Genomic DNA, 21,650 nt, shown 5'->3' with positions numbered 1-21,650 from the left:
CTATAATTCCCAGTGACATAATATCCTACTGGACCCACATATTGATTTATTTTAATAGTACTTGACTATCCTACTGTTATATAAGAAAGTATTTAAACTTTTGTATTAAAATAAGGTGATGTTTTCTACTGTTTAGCAGTTTGATTAAAATATTGCAAATTCAGACATACACTATTTCTTTCATAGACTGTTTTTATTATGCCCCAACCTGACTATTACCAGGTATTCCGCTAAAAACGTGTTAAATAATTCTTCAAATGCTCATAAAACAAATCCTCATTATGGCACAAGCTTAAGGTTTTGAAAGCTTATAAAAAGGGCTTTCATTTTATAAATTGCATGATATCATTAATGTAAAACTACAAAATTTCATACCATTTTCAAAAATAATGGCGGCCATACTATTTTCCCCAGGTTATATCTAACGCTCTTGGGCTTAAGCTACATAGCTATGTTACAGTAACACACCGGCCTTAGTCACTTATCACATGACTTTATGACGTCATGGCACGTCTGTCTATGACGCCATCTATTTTGAATGAATGAAGTTGAAGTTTATTATCTTACTGGTTTGCTACAATGTTCTGTCTGTCTGCTTGTATGTCTGTCCATCAGCACGAGATATATTACTCCCGTTCCCCGAGGTTCTTTGAAAGTATGTTTGAAACATAAAATTGTTCATGAATGTTGTTTCAGATTGTTTCTTTCGGTTTATAACTAATTATAAGTAAGATAGACACTTCCCACCTCACAGTCCTTTGAAAAATCAACATATTGTCACCTCTTCTTACACTAAGACCATTGGATAATTGGTTGTAAATATAAATATATTATCAACGGTGCTATAACTTTGCGAAAACCAGCATGGGATTCTTCAGGTTTATCCCATACGCATTTTACCAGGACCCAAGTCTTATTGAGAACTGTGTCTTATTTACTATGTGCACTTAACAGTGGTATTTGGAGCTTGTTTGTCCCCTACAAATGAAGAGGACTCATAACTGCTATGTTCCACGAGGATGGAAAATGTTCTTGTCTCAGTGTTAAAAGTAATTTAAAATAAGGTATTATTACATCAGATGATAGCTTGAAGAACTCATCAATATTATGTTAAGGTACATAGGGCAATAACAAGTCATGGGGAAATACCATGTTGTCAAGATGCTGTGGACTTTGTGGAGAATTTACTGTTTGTTTTGTATAGAATACATACAGAACAATGACAATATTAGACAAACAGCCTCTATTTATTTGGTCTGCCATACAACAACAAAATTGTTCAGCTTGTATAAATATTAACTTATAACGTCCAATGGATAAGTTCATAATTACATACGGTTCTATTACGACCGGCAAACTTTTTATGGAGAACACACCATGAAACTGAGAAAGGATTAATAAAAAGAAATCTTGAGAATGTATTGACAAATTTCGCGTTCACTGAACATTTATGGCATTCAGTCACACTAAGTAAATCAATCCACAGAAAGACTCTATAACATAAGTGGATGGATGCGACAACGGTATCCGCAGTATCTCCGTGTGAAGCACTTCATCAAGAGATGTCACGATACACCCTGTATACACTATTCATACCACATAGCGACCAAACGCCGATTCTATACACTGGCTTCATCGCGAAAGGTTGAACGACAGTACTCAACACTGACTTCGTTATCACCTTGAAAATCCATGAATTCTAACTTTTGATGAGAATTTGTTCATAAACTGATTAACACCTTTTGAATAGGCCAGTTTAACGTACATAACATGCTGTAAACAGATCAATTCCGCTTCTGTTGCAAGGAACATGCAGTTCACTTTCACTTCAATTACAAGAAAAACGTTATCTTATCGCTATTTCATTTAATTCTTATTAATCAACTCTTTCAAAATACAACGAAACCACTAATGAATCACACGCTAACACCTAAACATCATGAACTGAGGAGACCATTGTCTCCAAAAAACATGGAAGCCTCTCATGGCGCCAACAGTCTGAAATAGCTTCTTTGATAGGCATTTAGAAGTTGGAGTAGTAAGTATGGATAAGAATTTGGACAACTTCTTTATTATAATTAAGAGCGAGGTTTTGGTGAAGCGGCTCTAACACCGCTTCACCACATGCTTGATAACGGCGTTAGAACCTACACCGAAATGTCGCTCTTAACTGTAATGAAGTAGTTGTTCATCCATAAATTCTTATACCCTCACTCGAAATTGAATTCTTGTGCCCAAGAACTAAAGAGAGAGAGAGAGAGAGAGAGAGAGAGAGAGAGAGAGAGAGAGAGAGAGAGAGAGAGAGAGAGATGGCATGGTCCAGGAGGAATGTCACTATGGTGCCAGACGAACGCATCGCAACAAATTTTAGTCTTCAAATTGTGATTAATGATACATACTACGGTAAGAATAATACGCTGTAGTCACCCTCGGTGAATACAGTTCGATCTACCCTCTGTATCAGGTATTGAACGCAGTTGGGTAAACGACTGTTACTGAAGGTGTTGACTTACTGCAAGGAGGAGTAGGATTAAAGTTAGGGAGGCATTGTTCAACAAAGTAGAACACAAAGTAGGAAACACCAGTTTCAGTGTTCACTCGATCCGCGCGCAGTTTGAGCCTGGGGACCATATTAAAGCCGATTGCCACGCAGTAGGGGTGTGGCCTACTTGCTATTATCATACACCTGTATGGGGCTGTTGGATCTGTTGAATTCCAGTTGGGACATTTGTGCGGTCCATCTTTTCCTATGTTGCTATATCAAGCTTTGGGACAAACGTGAACTGATAAAAGTTAAAATTGATCTTCAGTTGTTCGGAATTGGGTGCAAAGCCGACGTGACAATGAACGGAGGGAATGAGTGATCGGTGTCTAGCCGGTTGAGCCACATTTCAAAAATGACTATTGCCGAATGCGCCACATTTTCAGCTGTGTGCATTTCACCTACCCGGTAATTAATTAATCAGATTACCGATACCTTTAAATGAGTGTCCCACATTTAAATTATCGAAAGTGCAAACATTATCATTGTTTTAGATGTGCCACACAACAATCCATTACACAATCGTGACCTGTAATGTGACAATGTAATAAGACCTGTCATGATATCCATCAATGTAATGTTTTGATGAATATATTATCCCTGTTATGATCTGAATAAAAAATGAGAAAACAAGTCTTGTTTTGTTAAATACGGTAACCTGTTAGAATCACAAAGCATGTTTTGACAGCATAGCCACGAGAGCCACATTCCACAGTCACGCAACCGTAACCATTGCCCCGCGAGCCACATCAATTTTGGCTATCTATTTTCGAAATGTGGCTTAGGCGGCCTGTAACCGAGTGACCTGTCTCTGTCTCTGTCTCTTCCAAGATAACAATGAATGTCAGCAATAAGTTTTGTTGATATTGAATCGCTGAATATAAACCACCACATCAATATCAAAGTGAGTCGATATTCATCATAATAGTTTGGTTATACGCCATGAAGCCATTAGTGTTGAAACATCGGTAAAATCAATCAAAACTGACTTTGTTAATTGTACCTATCGACAAAATGTTGAGGTTATAGATATCATTAGTTGTGATTTAAGAACGGGTTATTAAGTTTGTTACACGGCCTCTGAAGAGACAGAGTTTATATATGTTCGACATGATCCGAGTGTGTCTTCGGGTGGCAGTAACATGCTTTTGCTTTGTCTCAAATGTTCAAGGTGGTACAAGTCGAATGGTCCGAGTTGTTGATTATGACAATATGCTTGATGAACGCTATGAGATCACAGATCATGCTGGACTCTCCCACAGGGGGGACTGTGCCTCTTTGTGTCACAGGGACGTCCGCTGTGTTTCCTTCTCCTACAACATCCTCACCGGCAGATGTCTGCTCCACTCTGTACACTTCTACAACATGATGAGAGGGGTATCACAACTGGGATGGCGCTACTTCAAGCTGTTTACGGGTGAGCTAAACCTTACTTGAAGAATTACAGTTAAGTTTTATTTCTATTACTGACTGCAAACACGACAGTTAAGCTTTAACATTGACCTCCATGCATATATATTTTCGAGTCGCTGCGAGTGTCATAACGGCTATACATTAACGTGAGTTTGGTTTAACCCTCATTTGAACAGTATTTCAGTCATATCATGCGACAACGCGACATTTTCCAAGGTTACAATATGTGGTGTTGTCGCATTGTCCGCCCGTCAGAAATGTGTAAAAAGGCGTTAAAATACGCGACAACGCGACTTTATCAAAATGCGACAAATGGCTAAAATGTCGTGTTGTCGCATTGTCGCGTCTTGTTAATTTTGACACTTCTTGCTTGTTTTTGAAAGGGGGACATTGTCCCTTCCAGTGTGTTTTTATACATTTACCTTAATCACTCAACACAATAACATGAATTATTATGGATTTATCTTTTGCTTCAGACAAGTGCCCAATTGATTACGTCTTCAACAGAGTGGGAAAATTTTGTTTCAAACACCTTCGGGAACAGCGATTGTGGGTAGAATGTGTCCAGGTGTGTAACGAAGGAAATGCTTCACTACTGATCATTGACACGCCTGAAAAACAAGCAGAGCTTGCGAGACAGACACGTAGTAGCCAAGGTAATTAATCAACCCCTTGACACAATTCTTAACAATGAGACCATAGTAATGATTTTATTACCACCTGTACCGACCCGTGAAGATCCGGGGTAGAATAAGTCTTGCTGTAAAAGGCGTCATGCTTGTTGTAAGAGGCGAGTAACGGGATCGGGTGGTCAGACTCGTTGACTTGGCTGATGCATGTCATCTATCCCATTTGCGTGGATCGATGCTCATGATGTCAACCACTGGATTGGCTGGTCGAGACTTATTTACATTGTAAAATCATGCTTTGTGCATCTGTGCACCTAATATTATACTTTAAAGCGTTCGCTCGTCACGCCGAAGACCCGGGTTCGATTCCCGACATGGGTACAATGTGTGAAGCCCATTTCTGGTGTCCCCCGCCGTTATATTGCTGGAATATTGCTAAAAGCGGCGTAAAACCATACTCACTCACTCTTCATATGCATTTCTATCAATTTGTCAAATACAAACCAAATGTCATTTGTAATTTACTTAAATACATTATGTGAAATGCTCATATGTAGCTTCATAACGATATCTACACAAATATCTCTTTTGTTTGTAATTCAAAAGACATATTTGCAAAAATATAACAGACGGGTGTGCGTCAAGATCCGACGAACAATTCGAGAAAGACCGACATAGTTGTCGTTCCGGATATTGTTCCTCTTCATCTTACAGCGACTTTCACTTGTTATAGCTGACTATGTCGGGCGCGGCGAGAGGGGCACTCTTGACAATGTCATATGTTTTTTTCAGTGTACGACAGCTTTAACTACTTTCTTGGAGGGTACAAAGACGAGGGGACGTGGCGCTGGATCGACGGAAGGGAGATTACTCTGACATTCTGGTACAAATCAAGTGTCAGCAACTGGGATGGGAACGTGGCTCTACATCAGTCGTGGGGTCACACATGGACTGTGCTCAGTCTTTCGAGACGCTGCATTTGTGAAATAGTGGATGTACTCCCCTGAGATTGCGGTACTTAAAATGTTATAAGGCGCCGCGATTCGCTGTGCAGAGTTGCGTCCCTTGGGCACGCCAGAAACCTATGATTGTGGGTTCGAATCCCGGTTCGCCCCAATTGTGTTTCTAGGTTTGTCAACACCATACCCGTGCTCGTGGGTTTCACCGAAGTGGTAAACGTCTAAGACCTGCATCACTTCGGGCTTTCCTCCCACATTAAGCTGACACGCCGTGATATATCTGGAATACTGTTAAAAGCGGCGTTAAACCTAACTCACTCATTCACCTGGTAACTGGCGGTGTCCAAATTCTTCGAAGTACCTATCATATGGGATTTTTTGCAGAAATCGTTTGCAGAATAATTGACCCTGATAACACCAAGCACGAGCAGTAGAAGACATGTAATAATATATTGATCCTGATATCACCAAGCACGTGCAGTAGAAGAATGTAATAATATATTGACCCTGTTATCACTAAGCACGTGCAGTAGAAGACATGTAATAATATATTGATCCTGATATCACCAAGCACGTGCAGTAGAAGACATGTAATAATATATTGATCCTGATATCATCAAGCACGTACAGTAGAAGAATGTAATAATATATTGATCCTGATATCACCAAGCACGTGCAGTAGAAGACATGTAATAATATATTGATCCTGATATCACCAAGCACGTGCAGTAGAAGACATGTAATAATATATTGATCCTGATATCACCAAGCACGTGCAGTAGAAGAATGTAATAATATATTAATCCTGATATCACCAAGCACGTGCAGTAGAAGACATGTAATGATATATTGATCCTGATATCACCAAGCACGTGCAGTAGAAGAAGGTAATAATATATTGATCCTGATATCACCAAGCACGTGCAGTAGAAGACATGTAATAATATATTGATCCTGATATCACCAAGCACGTGCAGTAGAAGAATGTAATAATACATCGATCCTGATATCACCAAGCACGTGCAGTAGAAGACATGTAATAATATATTGATCTTGATATCACCAAGCACGTACAGTAGAAGAATGGAATAATATGTTGATCCTGATATCACCAAGCACGTGCAGTAGAAGACATGTAATAATATATTGATCCTGATATCACCAAGCACTTGCAGTAGAAGACATGTAATAATATATTGATCCTGATATCATCAAGCACGTGCAGTAGAAGAATGTAATAATATATTGATCCTGATAGCACCAAGCACGTGCAGTAGAAGACATGTAATGATATATTGATCCTGATATCACCAAGCACGTGCAGTAGAAGACGTGTAATAATATATTGATCCTGATATCACCAAGCACGTGCAGTAGAAGAGAAGCACGTGCAGTCATCCATTGTTTAAACGATGCAATATTTTTCCAGAAATGAAGAGCTATTTGTCAATATACATTATCTTGAACCAATATTTCAGTTCATTAGCACATGGAACTGACGGAACTATTTTTTAAATATTTTGATAAGTGAATCATTTCAAATCATATCGGAAAACATATATCGCCAACGGGGTTTGAACCCGCATCGTTTGATTTGAGGAAGTGTAATTGCCGACCTCAGCTTTCGTGGTGTGAAAGTTTCTATCAAATATTTTCAGTATTGGCATAATACTCACAAATACGCTCAAAAATAATAATTTATGCATCTGTATATAGTGTTGTGTTAGGGCAGGTTACCCATAGCAATGTTCATTTTTATAGCAATTACATAAATTTCAGGTAACCATACATATATCCTTGTTCGGGGCTCTATGTCTCCTTTTATGCCCGACAGCACGTATATTTACAATGGGCAAGCGGTTGATAAAATACTAGTTTGGGACACCACGAACTCATGAAGATCCGTTTATCATGTTTTGTAAATATCAGCTCGCGACGGAGCTTGGTGCACGTGAACAGCGACAGATATAAAAAGAAATATTCCACGTTCATCACGCAAGCTCAACTCACGACGTATAAATACAGACTACAAAGGATTCTAGTTTATTTTTCAAATAGTTTCCACAAGAGAACATTGTCAAAGAGTAAAAATAATGATGTGTTGTAAGTAGGAGAATATCCTCGTAACTTTCCATTCCTGCGGACCTCTGTTACAACCCTTAATGTAATTTTGTTTACATTAAGGGTTGCAGGTTAACTCTTGTAACAACCCTTAATGTAAAAATTACTCTGAATGTAAAACTATTTTGCATTTTTTGCAAGGGTTTTAGGTTCACCCTTGTTACACACTTAATGTAATTTCTTTTTACATTAAGGGTTGAAGTGATTAAATAAAAAAAATTACATTAAGGGTTATCACTATGAAATAATACTTAATGAAACTTCGCAGATTTTAATGATCGTTTGTTACGACCTTAATTGTAATAACGCGGTGAAATGTAATAACACTGCGGTAAATTGTAATGCATACTACGGTAAATTGTAATAACTTAAACTGTGGCAAATTGTAATAACCACTGCGGTAAATTGTAATGCATACTACGGAAAATTGTAATTACTTAAACTGTGGCAAATTGTAATAACTACTGCGGTAAATTGTAATGCATACTACGGTAAATTGTAATTACTTAAACTGTGGCAAATTGTAATAACCACTGCGGTAAATTGTAATAACTTCACTGCGGTAAATTGTAATGAAACATTATTCATTTGCAAACATACAAAGAAACCTGCATGAAGTTTAAAATGTGCGACTAAGCTGTTTGGAAATCAAAATCCAGACTTTGAAACGACCGATTGATCAAAACTAATCTACATTAAATCCTTGATATTTGTATTTACTCAGAACGGAATTCGAGTTCCAGTGTTTGTTCGACCTTAACAAGATCAATTCCAACCTCCAGCGTGTTCAGGGAATTCGAAAAAGCGATTTTGTTTCAATGTCCGTCGTTCCTATTGAAACATAGGTGCGGCAAATTGTAATAACATTTCTTAATCATTCCAAATTTAAAATTAAATCCGAGTTACAGTGTTTGTTCGACCTTAACCAGATCAGTTCCAACCTCCAATATGTTTAAGGAAATAAAAAAAGCTTCAATTTCTATCACTTCTATTGAAAGATAGGTGCGGCAAGTTGTAACAAACTGGGGTAAATTGTATTACCAAGTGCAGAAAATTGTAATAACATATCTTAATCATTCCGATTTCAAACTAAATTCGAGTTTGTTCGACCTTAATCAGATCAGTTGCAACCTCCAGCATGTTTAAGGAAATCCCAAACAGCGATTGTGTTGAAAGAACATTTCTTAATCCTCCCGATTTCAATTTGAATTCAAGTTCCAGTGTTTGATCGACCTTAACTAGATCAATTCCAACCTCCAGCATGTTTAAGGAAATACAAAAGCGATGTTTCGTCAATTTCTATCATTTCTATTGAAAGACAGGTGTGGCAAATTGTAACAAACTGCGGCTAATTGTAATTATACCAAGTGCGGTAAATCGTAATAACATAGCTTAATCCTTCTGATTTCAAACTGAATTCGATTTCCAGTGTTTGTTCGACATAACATGATCCATTCCAACCTCCAGCATGTTTAAGGAAATAAAAAAGTTATTTTGTTTCAATTTCTGTCATTCCTGTTGAGAAGCTGGTGCGGCAACTTGTAAATAAAAATGTATTGAAAATTATATGTCTGTTGTTTTATATCAGTTTTATTATTCAGTGTGGGGGAAAGCCCATTTGTTAAAACGCCAGTATGGTGTTTTGTCCGAGTGGGGAAATGTCCTCCACTCGTGATCATCACATCATAATTAAGCAAAGATATATATTTGCTGGAAGAGGAATTTACCTGCTGTGGCAGTGACCAGTTCTTGTAGACATATAACAGACTTTAAGGGCATTATATAACTGAAATATTGTTACAAGCGGCGTTAAACTCATTGATTTATTAATAAAAGGAATATTTAATATTAAATACAGAAAGACATTCGCTTGAAGTTAATGAGTAAATTAATTTCTCTACTCTGACACAACAGCGTTTCCAGCACGAGCTGTCGTGACCGCGTAAAAATATACAGCACGTGCAGGAGTAAGCATGTAATACTATATCGACCCTGTCATCACCCACTGCATGCAGAGGTAGGCGTGGCATATGTTGACCCTTAATCACTCATCTCATGCAGTAGTAGGTGTGGCATATATTGACCCCCAATCACTGATCACATGTTGTCAGACAGATTTATTCGGTATAAAGCCTTTGGCCCAAAACACAGACTGATTAAATATTTATGCGTACGCATTTACAAACATGTTTCTTATCTTTTCATATCCTTTCCTATTCTATGTTTTTTAATTTCTAGCATGATAATTTCATAGACATATATCAGAAATAAACCCGTGTTATAGATGGCTTCATGGTTTCACTATAGTGTTCGTTTGTTTGTTGTTTAACGCCGCACTCAGCTATTGTCCAGCTGTATGACGGCGGTCTGTAAATAATTGAGTCTGAACCAGACAATCCAGTGATTGACAACATGAGCATCGATCCACTCAATTGGGATCAGTGACATGCATCAACCAAGTCAGCGAGCCTGACCACCGGATCCCATTAGTCGCCTCTTACGCCATGCAACATTCAACATAGTCTTGTATTCTTTATAAAATACACGCTTTGAAGATTCATTAACTGATGAATACCATGACTATGTTAATTATCAACTAAACGCAAGTAACAAAATTACTTTACATTCTCAATTTCTTAGCATAGCCAAGCATAACCAAAACCATACTGAAAGAGTATTTGCTTGATTGTTGATAACCGAGAATTATGTCCTACATCATCCAGAGATCTCAGCCTGTTTGGGGGCAAGTGTATCAGCTACACCAGTATTTAACTACCCTTGACATAAAAACACATTGTAAAGGGAGTCTGACACACGCCCAAAGAACCATACCATTAAATGTTATAAAATATTGTTTACAAATTGTAAGCTGTACAACCTCTATTCAAATTTTGGAATAAATGAGAGCACGCTATGTGACCAATCTTTGTCTGAAAAACATTTAAATATATACTAGCTATATTTGCTTGCGATGCTAGGCATGTGTGAGCTGTGGCATATGTTGACCCTTAATCACTCGACACGTTCACTTGTAGGTGTGGCATATATTGACCCTTAATCACTTGTCACGTACACTAAAGGGTGTGGCATATATTGACCCTCAATCACTTGTCACGTACACTAATGGGTGTGGCATATATTGACCCTCAATCACTTGTCACGTACACTAACGGGTGTGGCATATATTGACCCTCAATCACTTGTCACGTACACTAATGGGTGAGGCATATATTGACCTTAAATCACTCGTCACGTACACTAACGGGTGTTGCATATATTGACCTTAAATCACTTGTCACGTACACTAAAGGGTGCGGCATATATTGACCCTTAATCACTTGTCACGAACACTAGTAGGTGTGGCATATATTACCCCTTAATCACTCGTAACGTACAGTGTGGCATAAATTGACCCTTAACCAACCAGCAGTAAATATATTGAGATATATCTTGATAATTTGATCCAATGACGGGCAATCTCCGGGCAATAATGGTTGGGCACATGTATTGATAAGATGTCTTGATTCTACTTCAAGATGGTCGGACGTGTAGGGGATTAGATGTCTTGATTCTACTCCAAGATGGTCGGACGTGTAGGTGCTAAGATGTCTTGATTCTACTACAAGATTGCCGGACGTGAAGGGGATTAGATGTCTTGATTCTATTTCAAGATGGTCGGACGTGTAGGGGATTAGATGTCTTGATTCTACTCCAAGATGGTCGGACGTGTAGGTGCTAAGATGTCTTGATTCTACTACAAGATTGCCGGACGTGTAGGTGCTAAGATGTCTTGATTCTACTTCAAGATGGTCGGACGTGTAGGTGCTAAGATGTCTTGATTCTACTTCAAGATTGTCGGACGTGTAGGTGCTAAGATGTCTTGATTCTACTACAAGATGGTCGGACGTGTAGGGGATTAGATGTCTTGATTCTACTCCAAGATGGTCGGACGTGTAGGTGCTAAGATGTCTTGATTCTACTACAAGATTGCCAGACGTGTAGGTGTTAAGATGTCTTGATTTTACTCCAAGATGGTCGGACGTGTAGGTGCTAAGATGTCTGAATTCTACTTCAAGATTGCCGGACGTGTAGGGGATTAGATGTCTTGATTCTACTTCAAGATTGCCGGACGTGTAGGTGCTAAGTTGTCTGAATTCTACTTCAAGATTGTCGGACGTATAGGTGCTAAGATGTCTGAATTCTACTTCAAGATTGCCAGACGTGTAGGGGATTAGATGTCTTGATTCTACTTCAAGATTGCCGGACGTGTAGGTGCTAAGTTGTCTGAATTCTACTTCAAGATTGCCGGACGTGTAGGTGCTAAGATGTTTGAATTCTACTTCAAGATTGCCAGACGTGTAGGAGATTAGATGTCTTGATTCTACGTCAAGATTGTAGAACGTGTAGGTGATAAGTTGTCTGAATTCTACTTCAAGATTGTCGGACGTGTAGGTGCTAAGTTGTCTGAATTCTACTTCAAGATTGCCAGACGTGTAGGGGATTAGATGTCTGAATTCTACTTCAAGATGGTTGGGCGTGTAGGTGCTAAGATGTCTTGATTCTACTTCAAGATTGCCGGACGTGTAGGTGCTAAGATGTCTTGATTCTACTCCAAGATGGTCGGACGTGTAGGTGCTAAGTTGTCTGAATTCTACTTCAAGATTGTCGGACGTGTAGGTGCTAAGTTGTCTGAATTCTACTTCAAGATTGCCAGACGTGTAGGTGCTAAGTTGTCTGAATTCTACTCCAAGATTGCCGGACGTGTAGGGGATTAGATGTCTTGATTCTACTTCAAGATGGTTGGGCGTGTAGGTGCTAAGATGTCTTGATTCTACTTCAAGATTGCCGGACGTGTAGGTGCTAAGATGTCTTGATTCTACTCCAAGATGGTCGGACGTGTAGGTGCTAAGTTGTCTGAATTCTACTTCAAGATTGTCGGACGTGTAGGTGCTAAGTTGTCTGAATTCTACTTCAAGATTGCCGGACGTGTAGGTGCTAAGTTGTCTGAATTCTACTTCAAGATTGCCGGACGTGTAGGGGATTAGATGTCTTGATTCTACTTCAAGATGGTTGGGCGTGTAGGGGATAAGATGTCTTGATTCTACTTCAAGATTGCCGGACGTGTAGGTGCTAAGTTGTCTGAATTCTACTTCAAGATTGCCGGACGTGTAGGGGATTAGATGTATTGATTCTACTTCAAGATTGCCGGACGTGTAGGAGATTGGATGTTTTGATTCTACTTCAAATAGTCAGATATGTAGGGGATTGTTTGTCCTGCCAAAATGCCATGCAAGGATGATCAGATGAAAATAGGACGGGTGTCCCGAGACAATTCTTGGGAGTTTAGGCAGGTACAGAGACCTGCATGATGACGGTCAAGAACAGCTAACGAGGAGATGACTACGGTATACCATGAACGTAAACTGAAAAACTTGATATATTCAAGACAATTTGGACCAAAATGTACCAATACGTAATAGTCAGGATATACCAAAGTGAGGTTTAATAGGGATTATGGCGAAAGAGCGGTTATCTACATGATTAATGCAATTTGAACAATGGAATGTATATATGTGACAAGCCTTGACGGTTAAATGATATGACCTGATGGTCTTTCTGTGCACTGCCAAATGATGAATTAAATGTCAAGTACAATAAAGTACGTTTATAACGAACACGTTTATAACGAACTGACAGATAAAACGAACTGATTGTTTTTGTCCCGACTATTTGCTATAGTTATGCTGTATACCTGCTTATAACGAACTACGGTTATAACAAACTAAAGTTAGTGGTCCCTTCGAGTTCGTTATAACCGTAGTTTACTGTACATGTATATGGATTCCTAAATTCAAATTGAAAGTGACGCTACACCAAACTCTCTAACTCACTTACATACTTAAGGGACAAGAACAACCAAGTATTTGTTCCCTGGAATGTGAAATGAAACTTAAGATACAGAATTGATTTGGGGATGACAGTTATTTTGTGGTTAATTAATCTCTCATTAGGGTACATGGGCATGACTAGCACGGCCGTAGTACTGACGTCGGGTCTAAGATTATTGCACTTATATAGCGACATTCATAACATGAATACCCCACTCAGACACAGTATACTGACTCCGAGCCGACCAGTTCTTGTTTTAGCCCCTTGATGCCGAGCGCAAGACAGGGTAACAACAAGTTCCATCTTTTGACGTCTTTTTGTATGACGCGGGCGGAGATCGCGGATGCTCTACCACTAGTCCACGGAGGCGGTCTCGTACTGGGAGGTGATGAGTGGGTCCATGGTGTGAGGCACAGCCTCCACACATACAGCCTCCACACGTAAGTCCTATTCAGTATGGTCGAAGTGAACTACGTTGCAGACGTTTACCAAATCAACGAACACGGTAGGTGCTGACACACCTAGAAACATAATCAGCGTGAACCGAAATTTGAGCCCACAATCATAGGTTTCTGGCACGCTTATTAACGTATGGCATCATGACAGCACGTTTGTATTGATCACGACGCTACTCCTGACATCAAGGCAACGTCAAGGTCATGTGTACAGTGAAGTTCAGGTCAGTTATGCAAGAGATACGGACCCTTCTACAGGATGTTATTGAGAACCGATCGGCTTCCAACAGATGTTCCTACCACCAGCTTATATAAAATCTGAGTACTTGACGATTACAGTAAACTTGCTTCACGGGAAGGTAAGAAAACATTTTTTTTTTCATTTCGGGACAAAGTCGTACAATCGTTTGAAAATACTAATGTAAATTAATAGATTATATACATACTGCATGCTTGCCATAAAAGCCGATTATGATTGTCTTAAGAGGCGACTAACGGGATCGGGTGGTCAGACTCGCTGACTTGGTTGATGCACGTCATCGTATCCCAATTGCGTGGATCGATGATCATGATATCAATCACTGGATTGTCTGATCTAGACTCGAGTATTAACAGACTCCCGTTATATAGCTGGAATACTGCTGAGTTCGGCGTTAAACGACAAAGAGACGAAAACAAATGTATACATACTTATTTGATGCGTATTGCCATTTTCAAATCACGTTTATTTGTTGTAATACCCTACGTTTGTATAATCGCTTTCAATCGTTTGGGCTGTTCCAAAAGAAATCAATGTAAATATATAATATTGTAGTGAATTCTACAAATGATATTCTATGCGAGACTATGCGAGACTATGCGAGACGTAGTTGGCAAGTAAATGGGCCGAGTGTTTAGGCGCCTAGATGCCATTTTTGCTATGGTTGCCATGTCAACGGGGTAAGATGCTCTTACTATCAATGGTATATTAGCTCTAGCTCATCCCATGCGCGGACGGCATTGATCGGTCCAGATTTGCCGTGATATCGCTGGAATATTGTTGAAAAACACATGATATTGTTAATCACTCACTCAGGTAAAGTAAGGTGGTGTGTAGGGCTGGGACGGGTAACTCGGGTACCCGGGTCGGGTGGGTACTGAGTAGAACCCGGGTACCCACAGTACTACCCGGACCCGTGGTTAGTCATGTGATATATAGTTTAATTACAAAAATTATCTAGAGAACACTATAGTTACACTACAAGTCACTAATGTTCGCATATCTTTCTGACTATGCACCCATTCCTTCTGACTTTTCATATGGTTGAAAAACGATATAACTTAAGTCAACTTCAGTGCATGCACGACTAGATCGTTTAATACATGTATCTAAATAACGTTTTGCAAGTGCTGTGGTAAAACAAAATTTCCAATCGGACATTTTGTATCTCTTGAGACCTACAGTGGGAACCCGGGTAGGGTTGGGTAATAGGGGGTGGGTACCTGGGTAGTAAATTTGGACTCGTCCCAGCACTAGTGGCGTGAAATGGGGTTTAACGTCGCAGTCAAAACTATTACACTTATGTAGCGACGTAATTCCCACATGACTTCCTTGTATGAAACAATGTGTATGTGTCCCCTGCCAAAGGCTGTGTAAAATAATACTCAATGACTCACTCACTCACTCACTCACTCACTCACACACTGATCACTAATGGCTTCCTTCCATTCATTCAGGATTCAAGATGTTAGTGTTGGCCTCTCTTCTAACAGTACTGGTCTGCGATGTCAGTGCCGTACAATCTCAACAGGATATTGTCTTTTGGAATGACCTGAAACACGATACAGAACATGTCGCACACCAAAATGGTCACCTTACTAATCTCGTCAATCCTGCCTCCGCGATCCTCGCCGGAAAACGTGATGTCAACGATGAAAAGCGGGACTTCTGGAGCCATCTGAAACACGAGGTAGAACACGTCGCACATCAGGTCGGACACGTTGTTGAAGGGGCGGTCGTTGCTAATCTCGCCAATTCTGCCTCCGCGATCCTTGCTGGAAAACGTGATGTCAACGATCAAAAACGGGACTTCTGGAGCCATCTGAAACACGAGGTAGAACACGTCGCACATCAGGTCGGACACGTTGTTGAAGGAGCGGTCGTTGCTAATCTCGCCAATTCTGCCTCCGCGATCCTCGCTGGAAAACGTGATGTCAACGATCAAAAGCGAGACTTCTGGAGCCATCTGAAACACGAGGTAGAACACGTCGCACATCAGGTCGGACACGTTGTTGAAGGAGCGGTCGTTGCTAATCTCGCCAATTCTGCCTCCGCGATCCTTGCTGGAAAACGTGATGTTAACGATCAAAAGCGAGACTTCTGGAGCCATCTGAAACACGAGGTAGAACACGTCGCACATCAGGTCGGACACGTTGTTGAAGGAGCGGTCGCAGCTAATCTCGCCAATTCTGCCTCCGCGATCCTTGCTGGAAAACGTGATGTCAACGATCAAAAACGGGACTTCTGGAGCCATCTGAAACACGACATTGAGAATGTTGCCCACAACGTTGGGCATGCGGCAGAGACAGCGGCAGTGACGGCTTTGACTAACGCTGCAATTGGTGCACCGGCTGGTAAGAGAGGCGCTAAGGATAAACGCGAGTTCTGGAGAGATCTGGAACACGAAGTTGCTCACCAAGTCGGCCTGTCTGTAGAGGGTGCTGCTGACATCGCCCTCACTAACGCTGTGGATGAGGGGGATGCCACGAGACGAGACTCCTGGAGCAATCTGAAATTGGAATTTGAAAACATTGGTCATCAAATTGGGCAGATGTTTGGAGGTGTAGTTGTCACTGCTAACACTGGAGCCGGAGGGTTTGGGAAACGCGACATTGCTGAAATAATGAAGGTTTTTTGGGAGCGTCTCAACGTTGAAGTCATAAATATTGTCCATAAGGTTGAGGATGTGCTTGTGAACGGCCTGGTGCATCTACAGAATGGTGCGAATGGTGTCGAGGACAAGAGAGGGATAGCGAACATTAACGACATAATGGCGGAACTTGCTGCTTTCAGAAAAGATTTTGTAACTTGGCTGAATAAAATGTTGTACTCAGACCAACATTTGAAAGCAGTGAACAGTGGAACTCAGACCAACGCAAAATGAACAAGTGAGTCAGCCCAAGTCGAAACCTTTACTCCTCCATGGTAATTTTTTTTATTTACAATCGTGTTTTTTTCTTCATAAGCGGATAATTGTGGTCCCAGGGGCCTAAGGCACTGTGCACGATTGTTGCCCTTAGACGTACCAGGATCCGTCTGTTTCACCAAAGTAATATACATGTGCACTGCGTCACTTTGCATGATCCTCCCACATTAGATGACACGAGATATTTTTAAATACGTTTTGTGTAGAAACTTTCAACTACCATCCTTTTTCAGGGAAGATATAAAAACAAAGTTGCAACATTATAAGTGCCCATCATCTGTGTTTGATCGTACTAATTATGAATGCTAAATGATAGAATGATATGTATTAAGCCTCATCAGCTGATTATTTACAGAAGTTGTTGTTTCTTTCAGCTTGCCATGGATCCGAGGTGTCGGCTGCGCAAGAGTGCGTGTTGAAGTCACAGAACTCCTTTTAGTTTCGGTTGTACTATGTAGCTGGTGTTGGTATGAATAAAGCACACATCCCTTGGTTTATCTGGGTATGTAACACCTACAAAATGGCTCGTTTTATATTTTCTTTTCAATTTGTTGGGTAAGAAATAATGGTTCATCCTCTTCTGGTGGTTGGGGACACAATTCTGTGCAGATACTTATGATCGTGGGTTCGAATCCCGGTACGCCCCGATCATGTTTCCAGGTTTGTCAGCATCACTTCGGGCTTGCCTCCCACATTGAGCTGAAACACCGTGATGTAACTGGGATACTGTTCAAACGCTGCGTTAAATTCAATTTACATTAACTCACTCATTGAACATAGCGATTTAGTCATGTCCATCTCTTTTCATGCAGAGCGGTTCGAGTATTATCGAACAAGCGGCTATTACAGAACACAATTTCATTTGCGAATTTTTCTCTCATATCACCGATCGTAACAGCTTTTCAATGAGCATACTTTTAAAACTATGTGTTCTTTCATTCTGAGCAATACAATTATGTTGAAAGTTTTTATAAAATGCTTAAATCTGTTGGCAGTTTCTTGAAATTTATTACGAAAAAAAATTATTCAATTTGTTTTTGTGTCAAGGTTCACGTGATCTTTACTAATCATATGCCGATACAAATTTCCCACAGAAAATCAGAGATAAGTAAAATGATAACTATCTCTTTCAAATCGTGTGTACTGATAACGTGGTATTCGGTATGTGAAGCGAGTAACATTATCATCATCATTATCATTAAGTATAGGTTACAATATAAAATGCAGCAGAGAGGGTTTGGGTGATTCTGGCACAGTCAGGCTGTGCTCAGCTCAGGGTCCTTGCCCCCTCTACACGCAAGCCCAGACAGCGAATAGGGACTTCTCCCAGGAAGCGCTGCCTAGTCAAACACACCCAGAACTTTTCGGAGAATGTGAAGACTCCCCAACACTGCAGCCTTCTGCATTACCCAGATTGTCAGAAGGGCTGTATTCCCTGGTAGCAAACTCGGGTACTCTCCCGATGTCAGTCAACAGATTAGGAGGTACCAAACCTAACAATGGGGAGTCGGACAACTTGGTACTTGGGATGCAACATCCGTGTCCTACCGTGGCCAGCCCTCAGCCCTGATCTGAACTCCATCGAACACTTGTGGGATGAGGTTCAAAGGCGTCTACACAATGTGCGCCCAGTCCCTACAACTGCCGATGAACTACGCACAGCTGCTCTGGGTATGTGCAGGGGGATCCCTAGGGCCTTCACAAATCGTCTGATCCACTCAATGTATAGGAGATGTGTTGCAGTGATCAATGATAATGGTGGACATTTTAGGTATTGACCCGAAACTTTGTAAGCCCTTAACATTTGAAAAAAAACCAATTATGTCATCTGCCTTTTAATCCATTAAACTGTCTTCAGTCATATTTTTTGTTAATCTTGCCCTATTGGTATTTCTTGTCTTTACTGTTGAAAATAAACAATATGTATACTGCATACTCGACTTGCGTTTCTTTTGCGGTTGAGTATATACTGGCTCAAAATAGGCGACCCAGATTTCCTTACCAACACTTGCAACAATAAGCACCCACAAGCAAGAGTATTATGTTGGTAAACCTAGAAGCATATTCAGGGCGAATCTACATTTCGAATCCACGGTATAGGTTCTGACACACCCAGGTAGCAAAACTGCAGTTATACACAAATCTTGAGAGGGGGTGCAGCGGTGTTAACTCGTTCAACGCTTTAACTAACTCATTCGATAGGTTTATTTTCAACAAAAACACTATTCAAGCGATATTTTTATTAAACGCGGATTATTTTGCACTTGTATACTTGTGGCAGTGAAGACTGAGCTATAGATATCTATGTTTCAACATAAAGTTTGTTTTATATGAAATAATAACGGCCATAAACGGATATCTTGTTCATTCATCAATGTTACTTCATATATAAACACATAAGGCTAATTATAGGGGTAAAGGTGTTAATGTATTTTTTTCTAAATATGTACAGTTAATAAACTTCTTTTCCTCATTAATGATCAAAATAGTTAATTAAAGCAGGGAAATTTGTATGTGGAATATTTTATCTATCTTTGGGTGTGCGTTATTTGAAAGGATAAATATACAAGTCTGTGTACTTGAATTTTGTCATTTCGTTCGTTTTTAACGTTTAGATTATGTGTTCTTCTTTCAAGTATTATGTACACCCGTAGAAATGGATCTTGCCGAGGCAAGGGAGCTACTTGACTGTAAATGTCAAGTTTCCACCTTTATAGTGAGTTACCTCCCTTGCCTCGGGAAGATGGTAGAAATGTGGTTCAGTGGTCTATTGTGGGCAGGTGAGCTTGCGTTGTTCAACAATGGTGGCATAAAGATCACACAACAAACACTTTAATCATTAAATATCAGAGCAAATGTTGCAATGGAGAAAACTGCATGACGGAATTGATTCTCCTGTCATGAGGCGGGCTTCTAATTGCGTGTAATGTCAATCTGTTCAGATTATCTCCCTTTGGCTGTGGCAATCAGGTGAGGTGGGGTGAAATGGGGTTTTACGTTGCGTTGGAGATTATTGCATTTATGTAGCGATCCTCGTTCTAGTCGAATGTTGCGACAATCATAGAGTACTGAGAGTCTACCGAATACTCTCGGGAATATGTATGTGAACGACGTCTGTAAGGCTGAATCACTCAGTAAGTATCAGCGTCTCTTTCATTGAATGTTATGAGAATGTTTAATAGACCTTCGTTAACTACCAGTATTTGATCTACGGGGAATTCTTTGTTCAAAAACAGGGGAATTTGTCAAAATTATGTTGAGCATAAAACAAATCATGAAAGATAGTTAAATTTTAGAGAGACGATTTCAAAACGGTTTGTGCGAGTCCATAGCTGTGTCTTCTTCATCGCATGAGTTAGGGAAACGTGTGTGTGTGTGTGTGTGTGTGTGTGTGTGCTCGTGTGTGCTTCCCTTGCATTATCCACTTAATGCGGAGCGTTCGGCCGAATACCAAAAAGTACCAACAATTACCATCTTTTTACGTATTTGGATATGACGCGGCAGGAGATCTCCGGACAGACACTTTAGCCATCAGACCGTTATCGACTCACTTTGCCATCAATAAGATAGGTACGAGTAATCATTAACGTTAGCGTTGCAGCGTTTCGGCCACCATTTTCAGTAATGTTTTCGATAACATGTAATTTTTTGGTCAAATCCAGTTTTCAAGTGTATACTTAGTTTTGCCCTGTAGTGTATTTTATACGTGTTGACAGCGGGATTTCCCCTACACTGGTACTCATAAATGGATCCACACCTTCACCGTGCCATACCTTTGGTAACACGGTGCAATAGTTGTAGCATCTCACACAGGTGAGTCCGAGTAAACAGCGTTTCTGTATATCGAGCACTGCCAGAGCCTGGTATCATAATCCCCCAGAAGATAACAATCTGGCAAACGCTGAGCCTAGGCAGAGGCCAGTGGAGAAAGCTGTTGTGTCGAGAAGCTCGTCTTCATCAGCTGAACAATTGGCATAATAAGTATCATCATTATCATCTGTCTTTATATAATTTCAATCAGTTGTAAAAACATGGTTCGCTGTTGATAGTTCACTTTTCTATGAGAAAATGTTCACAATTTCGAAATACAGAGAACGCTTGTGGATTTACCTATCGAGAGTGTTGTTGTCGTAGTTGTTGTTATTGTTTAACGCCACTTTGCAGAATTCTAGCTATATGACGGTGGTAAATAATTGAGTCTGGACTAGATAATACAGTGATTGACACCATGAGCACCGATCTACGCAATTGGGATACGATGACATGCATCAACCAGGTCAGCGAGCCTGACCACCCGATCATGTCACTCGCCTCTTACAAGCATTGGTTGCTGAAGACCAATTCTAAACCGGATCTTCACCTTTCGCGAGGGAGTGAGTGATCTGCTACACAACGACCAGAATGTTCCTGCTGCACAGGGTCTGCAAATAATAGGGTCTTCATTGTGAAAACAAATG

The 21,650-nt window shown here is 40.2% G+C and overlaps 3 protein-coding genes across 3 annotated transcripts; 2 read left to right on the top strand and 1 right to left on the bottom strand.

Moving 5' to 3' along the window:
• Window positions 1-3,652: 3,652 nt before the first annotated feature.
• On the top strand, window positions 3,653-5,591 carry LOC139446274 (CD209 antigen-like protein C). The gene is made up of 3 exons (XM_071227628.1): window positions 3,653-3,959; window positions 4,432-4,611; window positions 5,377-5,591. The coding sequence occupies exons 1-3, from the start codon at window positions 3,653-3,655 to the stop codon at window positions 5,589-5,591; spliced, it is 702 nt and encodes a 233-aa protein (XP_071083729.1).
• A 4,788-nt stretch (window positions 5,592-10,379) lies between these two features.
• Window positions 10,380-15,720, bottom strand: LOC139446273 (dynein heavy chain-like). Its single transcript, XM_071227624.1, has 3 exons — window positions 15,693-15,720; window positions 11,195-12,900; window positions 10,380-10,397 (listed from the first exon to the last, which is right to left on the bottom strand). Exons 1-3 carry the CDS (start codon window positions 15,718-15,720, stop codon window positions 10,380-10,382), a joined length of 1,752 nt encoding a protein of 583 aa, XP_071083725.1.
• Window positions 15,721-15,732: 12 nt separating this feature from the next.
• On the top strand, window positions 15,733-17,638 carry LOC139446272 (uncharacterized). The gene is made up of 2 exons (XM_071227623.1): window positions 15,733-17,155; window positions 17,568-17,638. The coding sequence occupies exon 1, from the start codon at window positions 15,733-15,735 to the stop codon at window positions 17,149-17,151; it is 1,419 nt and encodes a 472-aa protein (XP_071083724.1). The 3' UTR covers window positions 17,152-17,155; window positions 17,568-17,638.
• Window positions 17,639-21,650: the final 4,012 nt, after the last annotated feature.

This window comes from Haliotis cracherodii, unplaced genomic scaffold, assembly GCF_022045235.1.
Source record: "Haliotis cracherodii isolate W230 unplaced genomic scaffold, xgHalCrac1.p SCAF_6, whole genome shotgun sequence".
In the NCBI taxonomy this organism is placed as follows: Eukaryota; Metazoa; Mollusca; class Gastropoda; order Lepetellida; family Haliotidae; genus Haliotis; species Haliotis cracherodii.
The sequence above is the reverse complement of the archived record's forward strand: the minus strand, read 5'-3'. Positions and strand labels throughout refer to the sequence as shown.